At 34.6% G+C, this 22,130-nt stretch overlaps 1 protein-coding gene across 1 annotated transcript; it reads left to right on the forward strand.

Moving 5' to 3' along the window:
• Positions 1-10,816: 10,816 nt before the first annotated feature.
• On the forward strand, positions 10,817-21,402 carry LOC147408426 (long-chain-alcohol oxidase FAO4A-like). The gene is made up of 3 exons (XM_086437444.1): positions 10,817-11,248; positions 11,356-11,625; positions 19,186-21,402. The coding sequence occupies exons 1-3, from the start codon at positions 10,874-10,876 to the stop codon at positions 21,010-21,012; spliced, it is 2,472 nt and encodes an 823-aa protein (XP_086293570.1). The 5' UTR covers positions 10,817-10,873; the 3' UTR covers positions 21,013-21,402.
• Positions 21,403-22,130: the final 728 nt, after the last annotated feature.

Below are 22,130 nucleotides of genomic sequence, written 5' to 3' on the forward strand. Positions count from 1 at the left end.
GATTTACCAAGTAAGATTAGTATTCCACATTATGATTTGTTTCGAGCATCATCTAATTTTCTTTAGGAGATAATTTAAGTTTGTTTAACCTAGGGTGGATGATTGATGACTTTGTTGAACTTATTATTACTTATTCCCATATTACTCAATTTGTGTGACTGTTTCTAATTATCAATATAATTGTTCATGAACAACTTGATAATGAGGAAGTTTTTTGGTTTCTAAATTCTTATCTTTAAAGGGTAGAAAGGTTCATAATCCCATAAGTTGGGATAATTACAAGAATTATCTTTACGATAGTATGAACTTATCTTTGATAGAGTGATTTAAATGGTAATTTACCATCTCATGTGTCTTAACAAATCAAAGATACGGTGGTAATTTACTACTAAGAATATTCTATAGATACTTTAAGGGCAAAGCGTCCAAACAAATATGTCCTAGGATATGATAGTCCACCTAAGGGTGCAACTTAATTCGGTTCAAACTAAGAATCGAACCAAACCGTGCAATTTGGATTGGTTTGGTTCGGTTTAAACTATTAGCGGTTTGATTTTGGGTTTAAAAAATGAATAACCGATGGATTCGATTCGATTCTCGATTCAGATAATATAAAAAATCGAACTACTATTAATATAAAATAAAATGTTAAATTTATAATTTATTTTTAATTTTTTACAAAACCTAAACCCTTAAACCTTTCGATTTGTTGGCTTCCACTTCCCTCTACTCTCTCTCTCTCTTGCAATGAATGTGTGGCTGCGGGCTGAACTCCGACTACCGGTGGTCACCCCTCTCTCTCTCGTCTCTTGTCATTTGTGCAACAGTGGGACTATGGTTTGCATTTCAACTCTGACGACCGGTTGTGGGTTGCATCTCTCTCTCTCTCTCTCTCTTGTCCTGAGGTAAGGCTGCATTTTGCTCTCTCTCTTTTGGCGTACGATTGCGAGAGTGCGACCGCGGGACGTGTGGTTGGCTGGTTGCAGGTTACCTCTCAACTTCGGTGGCCGACGAATCTTCTCTCTCTCTCTCTCGGAGTGTGGCTGCAGGTAACTCTCATGGAAACCCATTTTGTTTTGAGATGGGTTTGGATTTTGGAGTTTTAGAGAAAAATTAATTTTTTCGATAATTTTTAGAAATCCAATTTTTTTTTAAAATTAATCTAATTTTTTATATGATCTCATAATCTTGTTTTTGAAATTTTAATTTTTTAATTTTCATAATTTATGTTTTTACATTATTCTATTGATTAATTTGTATAAATTTTTTTTTTTTACAACCCGACCAAACCGAATTAAGGTCGGTTCGGTTCTATATCAAATCGGTTTGGTTCTAGATCAAATTGGTTCAGTTCGGTTCTAGATCAAATAGGTTCGATTATGATTCCTATATAATGGAACTGACCTTGGTCAGTTCATTTATGATTTTGCTCTAAATCGAATCAACCCAAACCAAGTTGCACCCCTAAGTCCACCTACATCAACTTTAATCAATTTATTTATCTCGGGAATCATGGAAAATGAAAAATGATTTTTATAAAAGTTGAGACAAAAAGGTAATTTTATAACCCATGTACTTTGTGTCCCAAGTCATTACAAACTCAGGTTTGGGAGACTATGTAAATGTGGGGACAGGCTTCAATCCACTGAATAGGACTTGGGTCTGACCTCTTGGGTTGGACTTTAGTGATTAAAAGGGCTTTTTAATTGGGCCTTGGCCCGAATGGCCTATTGATTGATCCTTGAATCTTGAAAGTTTGACAATTGTCTTTGTTTTACCTATAGATTTGGGCAATTTAGGGTGTCTACGAAAGTCAAGTCAAACCAATTTAGACTCACTCAATACCCCAATCTAATTTTTTTGGATCCACACCTGAGCCATTCTAATTGATTAGATACAATTGCATTCAAACATAAGATGAAAACATGGGACGAATAAACTAATAAGACATTAATTTGATAGTAAACACTATAAATTAAATTCGAACGTGGAAGACATGTAAAATTGAGGAGACAGAAAGCAGCGGGGAGATGGTTGTTATGCCAAAGAATCTATAGCTGTAGAAACCACAATAACAACAACGAGGACCACGATGAGAGATGGAAATAGTATCAATATTAATATGGGAACTCAAGGCACCTTAACAGGTGATCTTTCTCTGTTTAGTTATTTAAATGTCTGGTTTGGAATAAGGATGTGGAGTAATCCAAGGGAATGTTGAACTTTTGATTCTAATCTTTATTTGAACATTTGCAAGACTTCTCTTATATGTTTATATAATTTGGTTTAGTGTCTGATTCTATATTTTGGGTCTGCTTCTATATTTCTTACATTCAATCTTGTGGATGTGGTTTTTCTGGAGCTACTCCATAGAGTCCTTTCAAGAGCACTAGTTTTCTTCACCAGTTGTGGTAGTAAGTCAGAGAATTTTTTTTGTTTTTCATTATTGAAATCAAATGAGTTTTCAATTACAATTGATCAACATCAAAGATGACTTCATGCCTTTTCATTAGTTAGAGATGGAGTAATTATTCATGTTCAAGAGAGAGTCCCTTGGTGTATGTTATTTAGTTTATGAGACTAGAAAGGAAATCAACACAAAACTAAAATCCTAAAAAAGCCCAAAGCTTTTGCTAAACATTTCTCTTTTTTTTTCCAACATTTTGTGTAGACATCCCAATTTGCATGAGCCCATCTTAGAAGTGATTAGAATAAACTAAATGCTAGTATTTTGAGTCCAAGATTGAGACTTGTTATCTATTGAGGGATGGATTCAAGATTCATAAATTAATCTAGGATAAAAGTAATAGATTTACGGATTGAGTAGAGACAAGAATACGATTGGAATAGCAATAACATTCCACTGCGCAATAAAACTACCAAAGATCAAGTAGAGCCAAGTTCCCAAATTTACTTGAGATCCAGCTTGATTTGATAATTGGGTCCAAAATAAGGTTGTGTTGGGGCTATCTTGAATTAATGTAAAAAGGGTCAGCATGTTTACAAGTTTAAAGTAGCCATCTTCATTTTTGTCTCTTAATAACATGTATTATGAGGCTGATATAGTTGTTGGAACTGTATTTTTAAATGATCTTTAATCTGCCTAGCCAGATCACTTGTTCTAGGAATCCAAAAGTAAAGAACAAATGCCAAAAGAATCGACAATGTAGAGCTCTTTCTTTGAACCCATGGGATTCTATGGACCATAGAACAACAGCCTACCTAACTTCACCATCTAATGTGTACATAATATTCCTTTATGTTAAAATGTTGTTCACTTGATTAATCCAAATCGTGTAAAAGTTACAGACACTTTGAGCTTTTTTTTTCATTTTTTGGACCTAATTAATACTTAAGATCCACCTTGACTTGATAATTTGGTCCTAAAACATTTTACATGAAGAAAAGTTTTCCATGGGCTAATTTATTCACTCAGTGAATGTAAATCCCTCAGAAGATTGCTTTTCTTGGGAACAAGAACTGGTAATATTAACTGCGAGTGCATTTCCCTCATAGACTGACATAAGCCCATCTAGAATATAAGTAGTGAGTTATGGAGTTGCCTCAATAAATATTTTGGAGAAATTACTACTTTATGAAAAACTTTTTTATGCAAATTTATCAATGATCAAATCTCACTTTTGAAGAAAAAATGTCCTAAATTATATTTAGATTGAATTATATTCAATTCTTTTAAACCAAACCCACTTGGATATTTTCTTTTTACTTTTTTGATCACACCATGCATCTGATGTGCACCAAATTTGGTGGCATTAAAAATACTGGTTGTTAACGATGAAGGTGCATTAAATACCCTTTGAAAACAAGCATTTGAGGGCATTTTTGATAGATTTTTTTTTTTTGTTGTTGTTGTGTTGTTGTAATTGTGTTAACGTGTGCTCAACAAATACAAATTCAATCTCTTACGTGCCAAGGAGCTTAAACATTGTCCATCCATCTACTCATCAATGCAAATGTGACCCTGGAACAACCCTCAAATTAATAATTGAAAATGTAAGTTGTTAACACTCTTGTCAGTCTAAAAATTAGGTTGGGATCTGTTATCAAAAAGCACAAAATTCCAACCCAACAAGAGGTAGTACATGCCATAGCCTTGGGATAAATTATTTATCTCGATGGTTTGATTTCATGATGTGGTCGTTGGATTTTTATTTTATTTTATTGCTTTCATAAGGTGACTTGATCCAAATCCGTGACTGAAGTTCAAGTAAAAGTGATTTGTCTTTAAAAAAACAGAGAGGTTGTTATCAACACCATTAGAACAGTGAACAGGTGCGAACACTAAAAAGGTAAATATATAAGGAAAATGCTGTAATGTCACAAAGTAATTACTGCAATTCTCACAAGTCTGATGTGGGATGTGCACATAATCATAAATGTATTTTCTCGCAATACGAGTAAAAAGCATCTACGGTTATGTATGCATGTCCACATCAGAATTGTAAGAATCACAGTAAATCGTGTATCACCCCAGCACGACTCAATATATAATGCCATTATTTGGGTTGTCCATCTAACGCGGGCCCTACTTTTGATATTATTTATTACAACGGCGTTGACACACACCTCATGCAGATTTGGGATTAATTTCTTGAAAATAGAAGATTTTTTATTTTAGGTTGAGATAAGGGTATTGAGGTCATTTTGCATTAGAGAAGATCGAATATCATGGAGGCATGTAATCATTTTGGTCAATATTTGAGACCCCAAAATATATGTTTTTAAGCTGATGATATTACCCCTTGACTTAGTTCATCTCTTATAAATTAATGCAAATGACTTAAATGCCCTTTACTTAAATCACTATAAATAAATAAAAAAAATCCTTGAATTTTCCCCTCAAAATCACACGTCATCGTGCTTGTCAACTTTATTAGTTAATTATAACCCTGGCGCTCCACCGGTGGAGGAGGCAAAGAGCTACCACCATCCAAGATAGTCATCACTTTATGCTACTAATGGGTTTTTTTAAAGGTACAAAACATCTTAGAAATAAATAGACACAAAGAGGTCTAAGTAAATTGGCTGGATAACCATAGAGGAGGGAGATAAGTGTAATTTATCTTAAATTCTATGAGGTGTATATGTTAAGAAGCAAATTGACATTACTCAAAGGTTTTTTTTTTTTTTTTTAATCTAAGCGTCATCAATAATTCTAGAGGCATCTATAATAGTTGGATGGGGACTAATGTGTACTTATATTTTTTTATAAAAAAAAATTGTAATAGTCTCTTAATAGTTAATATCAATAATTCTAGAAGCATCTACTTTATTATTAAATCATTCAAAAATCAATTTAATCGGTGCATATTAATTTTCCACCTAATAGGCTATTAATTAATTTTCTGTCCTTTTATATGCCAAGTCGCACACCATTTTCACGGCTCTATAAATCTGCGTACACACCAAAAGTTAAAAATGTTTGCTCACGATGGCCCTCAACTTATGTGGTGTTCTTATTTTGTTCGTGAGGGCAGTAACATGCATTAAATATACCTGCAAAATTTATTTTCTTATATAAAATGCCCTCAAAAAATTCTTTTTCAATCAAAAATACTTTCAAATGATTATTTCTAAGGTGTTTTAAATGCATTTTAACATGCGCCCTTACGAGAACTTAAATCCCACAGTTAAAATCCCTTCTTCCATGCCAATTTTTTTTCTTTCCATATTAGACCTGATTTCATTAGGATGGCATGCTTGGTATGTCTGCAACTTTTTGTAAAATGTTGAAATTATTAAAAATATAAAATAATACATCAATATTTACGTTAATTATTACAATATATATATATATATAACTCGATGGTTTCTTCAGGATTTGAATAACTCGTTGGATTGTAAAATGTTTCAAAAACATTTAATAGATTAAAATGTAGGACTGTCAAGTGAGTCACTAAAACATTGGACAATATAGCGAGATGAATTGCCCATTATCTTCTACAAAATTCTAAGTCGTTGGGCTCTCCAACAAGTTATTAAAAAATGTTGACGGTTCAACATTTTAATAGTTTTTAGTAATTTTTGAAAAAATAGAATCTTTTTTTTGTAATTAATAAAAAAAATTAGCCTCCTTTTGAAGATTATTCCAACAAATATATATATATATATATATATATATGGGAAATGTTCAGCAACAAACATTTTGGCAAAACATTTTTCAAAACATAAGTTAGAGGTTTTGGAATGGGCTGATTTTTGGTGAGGATGATCTCTACGGTGAGGAGATCATCATCACCAAAAATCAACACATTCCAAAACTTCTAACCCTATCAAAAATGATTTACAAAAAATGGACGATCCACGATTTTTCAACTTGTAAACTGGGGTTAGAAGTTTTGGAATGGGCTGATTTTTTGTGAGGATGATCTCCTCACCGTAGAGATCATCCTCACCAAAAATCAGCCCATTCCAAAAACTCTAACCCATGTTTTGAAAAATATTTTGCCAAAATGTTTATTGCTGAACGAGACCCTATATGTATATATGTACAAAAATTGTTGTCTGTGGATGCTTAATTGTGACAATGTAAACAAAGATAATGTGCAAAAAATTTCTAGCTTGCAAACATAAATATTTAATTATTAAAATTATGGGATAATGATCATGTAGGCCTAACTTTTACCAAAACAATCCCCTAAATGACAGTATGAACCATTTAAGATGCTCTTTCCAAAATAGTGGACTTATAGACCTTTCGAAATATGTTTTTAATAAATTAAATACCAGAACTACCCAATATGTTTTAAAACTGATGACATTCCCCTTGACATCTGTCTTCTCTTTTAGTTGAATGTCTCTTTTAGTTGAATGAAAATGACCTAAAAACCCTTGATTCTACTTCCCAATATCTTGGATAGTGTAAATGATGATGATGACAGAGATGGAGACGAAAACAATGAAGGCTGCTATGATGATGTGATTATGGCGATGATGTGGTGAGGATGGTGACAAAAATGTTAAGGATTGTGGTGATGATGATAATGATGATATTATGCTTGATAATTGTAGATGTCAAAACTTACACTACCTTATGATTTTCGCTGATAAAAGAATTCTAGACTTCCTATGCTCCTAGGTGTGTGTGCAATAATACCACTCCGATGCTCAAGTCATGATTTTTAGTATGAGAAATAATATAGGGTATTTTCAGATAAAATTGCATACCTTTCAGTGCCTTGCACCTACGTATTTATAAAGGTTTCCTCCCTTAGATCTTCCCAATTTTTCTCCTTGATTTCCATTTGAACAGTTACATCATTTTACGAACTTGCCTTGATTTCTGTGAATATAGTTATTCTCCTTATTTTAAAGGATTTGTAACTCCCGAACTTCAATTACATACCCCTTAGAGCTCAATTGAAGGCCAAGACTGGCCTTTCTTCCTTCTCTGTTGCTTCGAATGCTCGGCTAAGTTGTCTCATAATTCAGACGTTCAACTAAGTTGCCTCAAGATTGCCACGAGTTACTTTTTTGAAAAATACCCTCTACAACAATCATGATGATTTTGATTATGATCATATTAGTGTTCATGTTGATGATGATTATAATAACCATCCTTGTGGAAACCATTTTTGCCACGCTTAGAGATGAGGACAAGTATCCCCCGAAAAAGAGTAGGGTCGAAAAGCAAAATACAAGCTAAAACTTTCAATACCAAACAAATACTACAAACAAAAAATCAAAGTAAGTTTTGAATAAGGATCGGAAATATCAGTAGGGAGAGTGCGTCCCCATCCCAACTAACCCAGTTAGCCAACAAGACGATATAAATCGAGCCGGATGGCAAAACCGAGAAATGGTGTGTAGTTCCCCATAGTGGGTTAGTCCGAGCGACAAACGTAAACCAATCTTAAAATCACAAGTCACGTTAATTAGGTAATATCTAAAAAGATTGGTTGATTTGTGAGCTCGGTCAAGAATCCTACTTACAATTAAACATGACTTAAAGTGATCTGAGCTCCCTTATGCACTAAAAACTCTTCTTTACAACGATAAGCATGAAAGAACGGGGATAAATGTGACATGCGTTAACTTGCACACTCCTGAACTATGAAATTATCCTCGCAAAAGACAAATATCATAGAAAGACATGAGATCCCTAGCTCGTTTTAATTCGGGTGATATCCCGAGCTCAAATCAGATCCCTAGCTCGAATCAAATCCCTAGTAGTATCTAAACTCAAGTATATCCTTCCACTTTAAATAAGATATAAACAAGATCTTGTCATAGTGATGGGATGCCACATGTCAAAAAAAAATTTCTACTTTGCATCAATAATCTGCAACACTTACACATCAAACTTAATTGTTTGCTTACAAGTGATAGGCATATCTCTCAAAGCACTCATGTTTATCTAAATTGTCAACCTCATCTGATATCTGGACCAATTGTGTGGTGACATGGATTTCATTTATAAAAATCCACTTCCAAGACTAAGGAGGGGGCTAGGTTTATACAAGTAAAATTCTCTCTGCAAATTCACTATTCATCTACTTCTCCATTAAATCTTTTCCTTTGTTCACGCCATTTACTAATAAAACCATCAGAGGAATTTTAACAGACACCACACTGGGATCTCAACCCATTTTCCTTATGCTTTCTACCATTCAAAGTCAACGAAGATTTGGAAAAAAGCCCTCCATACTTTTGCCATAATCAATTTCATCATCACCATCAAGGATCATCTTGAGGAGTGGAATCTCAAAAACCTTTCCACAACCCTCATGCTCACAAATGTTGAAGATGACTTGTTTTGGGAAAAAATCAAGCGTTTTCAGGTTATTTAGGTCACTTTTCATCATCTTTAAGAGAAGACCAAGATCAAAGGCATATAATCAGTTTTAAAATATACAGGCATCCTAGGAATTCACCAAACATGGAGACAATGTCTTTTAAACATCTTTGAAAGGTTTAAAGGGTGGTTTGGGTATTTTTAAAAATATTTCTAATGGTATTTAGAATAGGGGTGTTAATGGGTCAGTTCCTAAGGAGCTTAGAACCATAACCACTATAAATGGAATCAGATCCGAAACCGCCAAAAAACACGGGTACCCATCGATTCCATTCTCAAGAATCGAATAAGAAAAAAAAATATTGCAAATCATTATAAAAAAAATTCCTTTATAAAAATTAACATATTAATTTCAAAATTATTAACTTAGTTATACGTTATTATCTTAAAGATAAAATTAATGATTTTTTTTTCAAAAATAAAATTTTATCTTATAATATTTTTTTAGAAGATATAGCTCATTTTAAGCTCCAATGGATAATTACTATGAAAAGTTGAAGAATTTTACATAACATGCATTAATTTTGATATAAAAGAATACCTTAAATTGTCTATAATATGAAAAGAAATGAGAAAATAAACCGGTTATGGGTACCCACGAGTACCCATTGGATAAAACCTAACAGTTTCGGTTCCATTTTAGGTCCGAATTTAATTGGTTTCAATAAAAAGGGAATGGTTCAATTTTGATTAAATGGGTACTCAATGACAACCCTACTTTAGAAGGACAATGTTTTAAAAATGGGCCTTTAACAGTTCGTATTCTTGTAAAAAAAATCAAAAATTAGGCTTACACAATCATTACTTAAAAGACCTTATTAGAGGGAATTTTTCTAAATAATCTCTAAATTTTGGGCGATATCCTAATAGTCCGTTTAGTAAACTTTTCTTTTCGTAGTATTCCCTGCTTCTCATCTCACGTTATAATGTGTTTGGAATACTCAAATTACCATTTTTCTCATCTTCTTAAAATAATTAGGTTTTCCAAGGATAATTGCGATAATTTTTGACGATTTTTATTGTGAATGACAAATGGTGAATAATATATTACGTAGTATCGAATTCAAAAAAAATGAAAACTAAAAATAAAAATAAAAATCTGGATCATATTTACCATGTTGAGTTCACCACTTTTTATTGTCTATTTAGTTCAACATTTTTATTGTTGAGCTCACCACTTAGTGTTGAGTTCAGGACTTCTTATTGTTGATTTTAACATTTTTATTGTTGAGTTCATCATTTTTTATTGTCAAGTTCAACAGTAATTAAACTTGACTTAAAAATGTCGAGTTCATCAATGATTATCATTGAACTCAAAATATTAATATTGTATTGATGAACTCAACGATGATTAGGGATGAACTCAAGGCTTTTAAATCATGTTTACTTATCGTCAAACTTGACAATAAAAAGTGGTGAACTCGGCATTATAAATGTGATTCAATATTTTTGTATTTTATTATTTTTTCGATTTCAATATTAGCTAAATCTTCTTAAAAGCCTAAAATGTACATATCATAGTTGTGAATGGACACTCAAATAAAAAAGTTATAACATATAATCATATAATAAAAATAATAATAGAATTTTAACTTCGTTATTCTTTTTTTATTATTATAAATCATCAAAATAAATCTAAAATTTCAAAATTAAGAGTTTATTATTCTTCATTCCTCATTCACAACTAAAAATCATCAAAAATGATTGTAATCCCCATTGAAAAACTTAGCTATGTGATGAATGTAAGAAAAATGGTAGTTTTGATCTTTCAAAAACATTAAATCGTCAGTGTAGGTCCAGGGACTATTTAAAAAAGAAAAAAATTACTAAATAGACTATTAAAATTCTACCCAAAATTGAGGGACACCATCCACCTGATCCTTAATTATTTTCCCTAAATAATTACCTCAACCGGAAGGTTTCTACCAAAAAGTATTCTCTCTTGTATTTATCAAAAAAAAAAAAAAAAGTATTCTCTCTTATCTCAGCCGTATAGTCTAACGTTGTCTGTCAAACGTAGTTTCAGATCATAAAAGTCTATATAAATTTGCAGAGCTTATGATTGACCATTCAGTTCATCATCACCTCATTGTGGTGCTTCGACACACACACACACTCTCTCTCTCTCTCTCTCTCGATCAAAATTGTTCTATACAGGACACAGGCATGGATCATACATCTATCGATGTTGACGACATGATAGACCTAAACTTGGAACCAAAAAATTCGACCATTACAACTGAAGATCTCCAGAGATGTGGGATTCGACCTTATGTCATCAACTCACTCTCCTCTCGCCAAATGGACTCACTCACTGCATTTTGTGACACCCTTTTGCCTTCTATCAATGTTTCTGATCATTCCATCATCACTGATGAATCTCTCTTCACTTTCTACACAACTTCATCTTCCATGACTAAAACCCCACAACATGTAAGATCATTATTGTAATTTATTTATTAATTAAGAAACCCAACCATTTGTTATATTAATTATTCTTTAATTTTCTAACAAATTTAATTTTGTGTGTGGATTTGCAGCTTGGAGAGTTTATGGGTGAGAGATTTGATCATCCAAAGTTGGGTTTGCTTCGTTTAGTTTTATGGTTGTTGTCGACATGTATAGGGACGTTTGCACTTTGTGGGAGATTGAGCTTGTCAACCCAATTTCCATACATGAAGAGTTTCTCAGATTTGTCTCAGAAGACACGAGAGAAGATACTTATGTCTTGGTCTTCAAGTTATTTTCGAATTCTCAGAATGCTCTTCCACAGCATCAAGTTTCTTGCTCTCCTCATTTTCTTCACTCAGGTCAGAGCCCCCCAACCATAATCACAAAATTCTCTGATTTTTTTTTTTTTTTTTGGTCCAAAAAAAAACAGAAAAAATATGGTAAAATTCTCCGAACAAAGGACTAACTGATTAAATCGATGAATTGATGAATTAATCAATGATTTATCTATCAATCACAGAATATGATAATATTTTTACTCTTCACCCACAAAATTTTATTTTCTTCAACATTTTAATTAATCTCTAAGAAGAAGATAGGATGTTTAGGGAGGTTGAAGATTATTATTTGGGTAAGAAACTTAAACGAGTCGTGATAATTCGGACTCACTTTTTTTTTTCTTTGTACGCACCCCCTACATAACACCGCACATCCTTTGTTTCGGATCTATAAATCTAGATATTTATGATTTTGTACTGTGATGTGAAGGGGAGTCATAGTGAGTAAAAAAGGAGTACCATATAATCTGGACTCGAACTTTAAACATCATTTGTATTTTCTTAAAAAAATTTGCCATTACTTTACTAAATTTTTTCAATTTATCTGAGTTAACAAAATTGAAGCGTCCCCCCTCACCCACCAGAATAATTTTTGCATCCAAACTTTGTCATTATGATACCAACTAACCATTAATAGTTTTTTGGTACAACATGCCACGTGAGACTCGAGTATAATTCAAAAAATATGTATTGGATTAGAGTGCTGATAATCTGATTTAGGCACGTGGCAACTCAATCGACTTAACTGACATGACAGGCCTGGCACAACGTGAAAACAAGCTCATATTTGATAGTCTAAGACTGTTGGATTTCGTAAATTTGATGGACCATCACTTCAAAATTTTCATTATCGAATTTTTTCTTTCCACGGATTGAAATCGTCAAATTAATAAAGGGTGGGAGAAATTTGATGGCTTTAAGCTTTTAAATCTAAGGAACATCACAAATTACAACGGCCTCAAACCATCGAATTTTGATTTCTAAAATTTATGGCCCAAACCCATCGCATTTTCCAGTTTTCACATAGTATGGGAAGTGTAGATGTGCTCTCCTCGGGATAAGTTTGCTCCATCTTAATAAGAATAATTTTTTTTATTTCTACAATACATCTCAAATGTGATAAATGTTTCAAATAAGCATATAGCACATATATTTGGGGAAGTGCTAAGTTTCCAGAACAATTATCATTTATAAAACTAAAAGTAGTTTCTATTAATTTTTAGTATATAAAAATAAATAACAATATTTTTTTCCATTAAATATAAGAGTTGTGTTGGGGTGACACAAAGGGAGACACAAGGGTGACAAAAACTCGGGGTGTCTTGCACATTACTGTAGATGCTTTTCCAAGAGGTACGAGTGAAAAGTATCTACGGTTATGTGCACCACATCATTTTTGTCACATTTGTATCTCGTTTGTGTCATTCCAGCATTTTTCTAAATATAATTAGATTAGTCAGGTCAAATTTCTAACTCGAATCAGTACATTTATTATCAGTGGATTCCTCAGAATTTTTGAGTTGACTCGTCAAATCATTCATAAGAGATTTGGGGGCCAAGAGGAAATTCAAACGGATCGATGAATTTTAAGACTACGTCCCCATTCTATAGGCAAGTGGCAATTATTAGTGCGTGGATACAATTTTTTGGGACCATATCATTCTGCTTGTCAAGTATCTTAGCTTAAAGAAAATTTTAGGGATTTATGAAGAGTTGTGCTGGAGTGCCTCAAGATTATATCCCATATCACACATATCCTGACATGAAAGTGGGCAGGAATCATAGATGCTTTTTTTTTGCTTATATCTTGATAAAAAGTATGTAGGGTTCCTACACACTTACACTTTAGGATATATAATACAAGGTACGATTATGAGGTCACTTCAGCATTATTCATTTATGAATGGTGGCCTTTGTTTGGTTTGTCTTGGCACCATTCTTGGTCCTACTGAGCCCTCAGTGTTTAATACTTTAATTTGCCCTCCGCCTTTACCGGATAGTCATTATGATTTTTATTTGTGGTCAATGTTTTGAAAACCAGACCAAATAATCAAAGCAAAATTTTGCTCAAATAGTCAGATCAGGATTTGAACCGGATTGATTGACTCTTTACGAGAAAAACATAAAATAATTAAAGATATTGTTGAAACCTTTCTATTTTCTTGAAAACTATTAAGGTTATCAAGTTTTTTTCTTAATAAAATATTCATGAAAACTGACTGTGGATAGGATTGAACCATTGATTTCGAAAAACCATTCTTTGTAAAGTACTGAATCCATCAGTCGATTCTTTTTGTTTAATATAAACCATTCGGGTTTTTACAAGCATCGGTTATGCCCTTGCCCATGGTTTAAAACGTCCAAATATATATACTATTTGATGAGTTGACATACTATGGCTAATCAGTTTATCTGAGGAGGTTGGTTTCCCAATTTAATTTGTATGTGTACTACTAGTGTGTGGCACGTGCAACCATACGTCTATTATGATATATCATTCTAATTCTAATTCTAATAGTAATAATAATAACTTTAGAAAAGTGAATATATATATATAGGGTCGGGTTCCGTAGACCCCCATTACGACCCCCTTTGAGACACACCATTTTGTCTTATATGGGCAAAAATATTTGGAATGGGCTGATTTTTTGTGAGGATGATCTCTATGGTGAGGAGATCATCCTTGCCAAAAATCAGCTCATTGTGAAATTTTTAGCCCCATGTTTACAAGTTGAAAATTTTTAGACCGTCCAATTTTTGTAAATCAATTTTGATGGGGTTAGAAGTTTTGGAATGGTATGATTTTTTGCCAGGATGATTCCCTCATCACAGAGATCATCCTAAAAAAAAATCAGCCCATTCCAAACATTTTTGCCCATATAAGACAAACGGTGAGTCGTAATAACGCCATCCATATATATATATATGGAAATGTTCAGCACCCAACCATTTACCCAATCATTTGCCCAATCATTTTTGTCTTACATGGGTTAGAAGTTTTGGAATGGACTGATTTTTGGTGAGGATAATCTCTATGGTGAGGAGATCATCATCACCAAAAATCAGCCCATTCCAAAACTTCTAACCCCATCACAAATGCTTTATAAAAAATGGACGGTCCACAATTTTTCGACTTGTAAACATGAGATTAAAAGTTTTGGAATGAGCTGATTTTTGGTGAGAATGATCTCCTCACCATAGAGATCATCCTCACCAAAAATCAATCCATTCCAAAACTTCTAACCCATGTAAGACAAAAATGATTGGGCAAATTGTTGGGTAAATGGTTGGATGCCAAACGGACCCATATATATATATATATATACATGATAATGGGATTGTAATTTATTATTATTTTTTATATCAGAATAACCATAAAGTTTAAAGGATACCGCGGGGGGGGGGGGGGGGGGGGGGTGGGGGTTATGAAATTCAAATTTTGGTGTCCAATCACACTTATTACAGCTTCTCTCATTATAATCGTTAAAGATAAGCAGTTTGATGTCCTTTTCCCTGGAAATGGCTTGTAGAACATTCAATAAGCCCACCAACCAATTGGAGCATTGGTGGTCTAAATGCACGCACTCAACTTTGTTGGTGAATTTAAGGCTTTAGATTTGATGATTCTTACTGTAATTGATATATAACCTTTTTAACTTTGTTTATTTTTTAACAAAGACTACACCCTTACGTGACATGTTTGAGAATGGTAGATCCGTACTTCTCGAGATATATGATTTTCTCGGAATACACTTTTATGGTGAAGTGTTGTGTATCTTGAGACATGTAGATCTATGATTCTCGAACATGTCACGTCAGGGATGTCGATTGAATATGCCACATGACTATGTCAAATTATTATGATTCATATAACTTTTTTTGTTTTTGTTTTTTTGGTATGTATGTCTTTCTGATGTAAGAGAATATTTGCATATCACGGGATTATTGAGTCCGCACGTATCACCCCCCCTACACTGTGCAGCCATTTAAATATAGTCTTGTGGAAGAGTATATAGAGATTCGAAGTTAAGATCTGGAGAGCACATCTAGTCTCTCCTTACCATCTCAACTAGCCCTCGACAGGTGTATACAACAGTTAAATAATCACATTTTTTTATCTAGGGACATATAAAAATTTGAAATCATGACCTAGGAGCAAAACCAGTCATTCTTGCCATCTCAACTTTAGAAAATTCACATAATTGTTGATTTTTGATCAATATTTTCATAGGTGATTGCCAATGATTGGATATGATAATGAATTTGTATATGCAAACAAAAACAAAAAATGATTTTTAAATGCCTAGAAAACAAAAGCAAAAAAAAATCAATCTACTACCGTGAGAAGATCCACAAGATATGGTCACATATCATGAAATCAGTGGGCCCCTAAGTGTCACATTACCATTTTCAGTGGGTGTCTCAAGTATAATGTAGTTGGGACCAAATCTCTTGTAATAGGGGTATAAAAGTAAATTAATTATCAGCCTTTTAAAAAAAATATATTTTTAAAATTGAAAGTTCACCCCCTTCTCCCATGGTCTCAATTCAAGTGAAGTCTCATTCAAGATTTATTTATTAATATATTATTGATGATTTCTTTACGAAAAGTCTTTATTTTAGTTAGTCGGTAGTTAACAGTAATATCACTAACGTCACTATATATATGGGTCCCGTTCAGCAACAAACATTTTGGCAAAACATTTTTCAAAACATGGGTTAGAGGTTTTGGAATGGACTGATTTTTGGTGAGGATGATTTCTATGGTGAGGAGATCATTCTCATCAAAAATCAGCCCATTCCAAAACTTCTAGCCCCAGTTTACAAGTTGAAAAATTGTGGACCGTCCATTTTTTGTAAATCATTTTTGATGGGATTAGAAGTTTTGGAATGGGCTGATTTTTGGTGATGATGATCTCCTTACCGTAGAGATCATCCTCACCAAAAATCAGTCCATTCCAAAACCTCTAACCCATATTTTGAAAAATGTTTGCCAAAATGTTTGTTGCTGAACATTTCCATATATATATATATATATATATATATATATATATATATATATAAATTTATGGTTATTATATACTGTAATGTGACACAACTCTTAAGTCTCAACCACCACCCTATGACTCATGTGAGAGTCCATTACTTCGTTTTCTAGAAATAAGATTCTATGGAAACTCATTTCTTAAGAAAATGGGACTCCAACCAAATAGAAGCTTAGCTAAGACTTAGGTTTTTTGATAATAAGTCACAATTATCCAAGTTAATTTGGAAATCTATACATTTGGGACTTTTGTGTGAGTATTTGATATGGAGTTCTACAAAAAGATAAAGTAATCTTCTTTAGAGATTAAGATAGGATTAGATTAATTTAATATTTAGAACAGTATCATTTGCAAGCGCACATGCATCATAAGAGTTTATTTGTAATTTGAAATATTAATTAATTTTTTCTTGATTAGAGATTAGTTCTACCTCTGATAAATTTAAACTTAATCTCAAATTAATTTAATCCTATCTTAATCTCCCTTATAATAATACTTCCTATGTAAGACTTGACATTTTTTAGCTCGAGATCGAGTCGATTGTCTTTGAACACTCGTGGCACTTTCGTCTCCTTAATCCATTCTCTTGATAGAGAGTATAGACCAAAAATCAAATTGATTGATGATTTCTAACCATTGGAATCAAGCATATTTGATCCTAGTCTCTCGATCACCCACTGATCAGATAATACTAGCCTTGATTTGGACACCCGCTCTTAGAGATTTATGATGTGAGGTCTCAAGAACGTTTTGCCTCATGATCATCTCGCTTTCGGTTCCCTTAAAGAGCAAGGTGTGGTCCATCATTTTGGCAAGTTCTCGAATTTGAGCGAAAATTTTATTATCCCTCTATTACTGCTCCCAAGCTAGGAAGGAAAAAAAAAAAAACAAATCCCTGAAGACATCCTTACCAAACCTTCTTCACTGCCACCTATTTCACCTCCCACTCTTGCCATGTCGACTTCTTTCAATATTCTTCGACTCTTCGCTTCCTGGACCGTATCTAGGTGATCTCATTGTTGTCATTCTCAAAGCAAGTTGGAATAATGTCGTATCTGATAGCAGTGCCACACGGCACAACATTTAATTACTTGGTGTGCACCGAAACCTCTTTAGGACTTACTTCCACTGACTTTCAATGCCAACCAATATTTTGTATAGGCTTTAGGCATGCCATTCAAGACCTGATTGATCAAAAGATAACGGTACCTACTCTTACACTTAATATTACCACCAATCCTTTATCTACCTATTGAAAACGACCTTCAACAACTCTTAAAATGATCTCACCCTCTAATTAATATGAAGTTTTACACAAATCCACGGAGTAAACTCAAATGTCTATCCAACCTTTCGTCCTAAACTAATAACCAAGTCCCTTTCATCCTCACATATAGACTCATACTACCTATTGTGATTCCTCGTCTCGTATATAGACGAAACCAAGCCATTCATACTAGATGAAGGGATCGACTTGCTCTGCCTCCAATGTGATGAGATCAAACATATAACTAGGGAGAAAGATCTTCAAACCGTTGAACTCAATGTTGAAAACCAGCAACCCTGACCTTAGTGGGAAAACTAACAAAACTAGTAAAACAATAACGACGTAATACAACAGTTGAAGAAGGCTCAAGCTAACATATCAATATGGGGCTTATTGTTGGCCTCTATCACTGATATAGAAGTTGTTCACAAGACAATCAATATAACTCAGTCTTCTTGTATATAGACTACTTAAGAACAAATGGGCATCTCTAATAGGGCAGCCTACTGTGGTAATAATGTGTCCTTATAGGGAAATAAATAAATCGCAAATGATTTGACACAAGTCAAAACGTCGAGAATCTTTATGAGTTGAATTGAACATTAGTTTTAATCAATTCTTGTGCATCTCCAACCATGACTCAGATTTAAGTAAAAGCTTCATTTGGTATGAAGCACTCCAGTGGTAAACTAAAAATATCAAGCTAGCCTTACTAACTTGGTAAGATTTCATATATTATTGAGGGTCTTGAGCTCACATTGTGACATCCTGAAACATGATCCAATGCTACAGAGTTGTAGAGGACAAAACTTTTAGAGACTCTAGAAAAAGAAAAAAAAAATTCAACGTTGAATTTTAATTTTAAATTTGGGAGTTCGGTAGTCATCCATTTTCAACATCTTGGATGAAGTACAAAACAGATTTTTTTTTTTTTTTTTTGAATATGTTTGTCCATGAAATCTATAAGGCTTAAATATTGGATTGTCGATGTGGTAATCCATATGGGCCTGACAACCCTTAGTAATATTTGAAACTTGCTAAGTAACTAAGAAAAGTATTTTTCTTATGTAAAAAATGACCGTTGGGAATTGAGTTTTACTCAAATTCATCTTCAATTTACTCAAAATTTGAATTTGAGTAAGGGCTGGAGATGGCCTTTGGGAAATTGGTGATTTATTCGAAGAATTCCTAACAATGCTATGGAGTATGGACTAAATGTGATTTAAGATCTGTGAGAAAGTCTTACCTTCTTTCCCCTTAATTTCGCAGGTCAACGAGAAGAATGAGAATCCATCATGGAAGGCTCTGGGATACTGTGGACCTGACCCAAACTTCCAAAACCAAATCCGAAAAACACAAGGAGTAGGACACAAGAGCAGATCAAAAGATGAAGAAGATGAACTCTTTGGGCCCCTTTATAGAGGCATCATTGACCCAACACAACCAAAACTAGTCCTCGCGGAAACTCTAAGACGATCGGGATTCCCTGTTTCGATTCACCGTTATTCAAGTGGAGTAACTAAAACTAAAACCTCATCTCCTTCTTTAACCATCTCTTGTGATGCAGTGGTTGTCGGTTCGGGCTCTGGTGGTGGTGTGGTTGCTGGGGTCCTCGCCAAAGCCGGATACAAAGTTCTTGTTCTTGAGAAGGGTAACTACTTTGCTAGAAGCACACTCTCTCTTCTTGAAGGACACACTATGAATCAAATGTACCAAGGTTCTGGATTGCTTGCCACCGATGATCTAAGTGTTGTTATCCTTGCTGGCTCTACCGTCGGTGGAGGCTCTGCCATCAATTGGTCCGCTTCAATTACAACACCACAAACCGTGATCAACGAATGGTGTAATCGTTACGAGCTCGAGTTATTCGATAGTCAGTTATACAAAGAAGCCATGAAAGTAGTATGTGATCGTATGGGAGTTCAATCAGATATTAAAGAAGAAGGTTTCAATAATGCGATATTACGAAGAGGGTGTCATGAATTGGGTTATCCAGTGAATAACATCCCTCGAAATGCACCACCTGATCACTACTGTGGATGGTGTTGTATGGGGTGCAAAGATGGAAGTAAGAAAGGTACATCAGAGACATGGCTTGTTGATGCGGTTGATTCAGGTAACGGTCTAATTCTTCCTGGTTGTAATGTTCTCAAGGTCTTACACAAGAGGAAGAAAGGAAGAAATCGAAACAAGGCTACTGGGGTTGTCTTTGAATTCGATAATGGGATAGGAAAGGAAGTGTTCTTAGTAGAATCAAAGGTGACAATCATCGCGGGTGGTGCTCTAGGCACTCCAACATTGTTAAGAAAAAGTGGATTGAGGAATGCCAACATTGGAAAACACCTACATGTACATCCTGTGGCGATGGCATGGGGATATTTTCCGGATAAACCGGCTTGGGACGTGTGGCCTGAAGAGCACAAGAAGAGCTATGAAGGAGGAATAATGACTGCAATGTCAACTGTTGTTGCGGATTTTGATGGTTCGGGCTATGGTGCTGTTATACAGACACCAGCATTGCACCCTGGCATGTTCGCAGCAATGATGCCATGGGTGTCCGGTGTGGACATAAAAGAAAGAATGAGTCGATTCTCGAGGACTGCTCATATATTTGCATTGGCAAGGGACAAAGGTTCAGGAAAGGTGGATTCACTTAAGAAGATAAGTTATAAAATGGATCAAAGCGACGAAGAGAACCTAAAGGGCGGATTGGAGAAAGCGCTTCGAATGTTGGCAGCTGCGGGTGCGGAAGAGATTGGAACACATGATCATAAAGGGAAGAGGTTGAAGGTGAAGAAAGTGAGCTCACACGAGTTCGAGAGGTTCTTAAAGGAGTGTGGGAAGGGATTAAGAGAGTTGTCGGGACCGATATGCTCAGCACATCAGATGGGGAGCTGTAGAATGGGAGTGGACCCAGAGGGATCCGTCGTGAACCAGAGAGGAGAGACATGGGAGGTGGACGGGCTGTTTGTGGCAGACTCAAGTGTGTTTCCAACGGCACTTGGTGTGAATCCCATGGTCACCATTCAAGCCATCGCTTATTGCACTGCACAATCGGTTCTTGAGGTTCTTCGAAGGAGCAAGAAGATTAACTAATATTACGTAATTATACATACAGAATTCGGATCATATAAACCTAGGGAAGATAGTTGAAACTTCACTCCTACCCCTCAAATCTCACCACATTGATCTTTCATTCGACGAAAGAATCTCCTTCTTTTAGTGCATTAATTGAGAGATCTATGTGATAAGATTTGAGATGTGGGAGTGGTTTCATCTCTGGGGTGATCCGCACTCATACATCAAATAGAATCAATTAGATAAATTGGATTAAGTTGATTGTCTTTCAACATTGGTGGATTCGTGATGAGATGCATCGTAGCAATGACAGACAGTCACATCACATCGTCCACAAACAATACATGTATGTCATTAATATCACATACATATTTCTATATCCTTCAATAATTCTCATGTTATTCTCTATTAATGTGTGCATGTAACCTGTGGGGGAAATTCTTAAACATGGACACGTGGCTCGAGCAAAGCCCGGAATTAATAATTTTAAGCTCGGATAGACTACTACATTGGCCCAGTTGATTAAACTCTTCGGATGCACAGATGTACAGCTCAGACCTGAGCCACCGACCAATTAAGTAGTCCGGACAATGACAGTATAGGTCGGCAAGACGGATCTGACAGATATGTCATTGATTGACAACTCTAACAACCCACATCATGTCAGATCAGCTCTGATTATTCCAGAAGTGGCAGGGCAGTTGCAACAACCCCTGCAGCTGACATGTCAGGGAGTGAGCTAACTGCCCTTAACAAACTAACTGCCCTAGTCATTCCAAAGGATGGCACAGAAAACGATCAAGTTGAATGTTTATAAAAGGAAGAGGACTATGGGTGAAAGAGGTTCGAATTCTTCTTCTCTCTAAACTAAATTACACTGATCAACTTGTCTAACTTGATCATCGGAGTGGGCTAATTTGCAGGTCCACCCCAACTAGGAGAGAGAAAAAGTGTAGAGCTAATTTCGGCATCTACATAACCCTTGGGGCCTCGTGAAATAAAGAAGGAAGATCCATTGTCAATTGGAAGAGTTGGACAAAGGCATGTACTTGAGACCATACCCATGAAGAAAAATTGTTCAAATCCAATATAAATAAAATAAGAGAATTTATATAAGCACCCTAACTGTAGCAATA

The sequence above is a fragment of the Akebia trifoliata genome, chromosome 3 (genome assembly GCF_017979445.1).
Source record: "Akebia trifoliata isolate Shusen 1 chromosome 3, ASM1797944v1, whole genome shotgun sequence".
Lineage (NCBI taxonomy): Eukaryota > Viridiplantae > Streptophyta > Magnoliopsida > Ranunculales > Lardizabalaceae > Akebia > Akebia trifoliata.

Coding starts and splice junctions, on each gene's coding strand:
- LOC147408426 (XM_086437444.1), top strand. CDS start 10,874: ATGATTGACCATTCAGTTCATCATCACCTCATTGTGGTGCTTCGACAC. Junction 11,249..11,355: donor TGACTAAAACCCCACAACAT/GTAAGATCATTA, acceptor GTGGATTTGCAG/CTTGGAGAGTTTATGGGTGA. Junction 11,626..19,185: donor TCCTCATTTTCTTCACTCAG/GTCAGAGCCCCC, acceptor TTAATTTCGCAG/GTCAACGAGAAGAATGAGAA.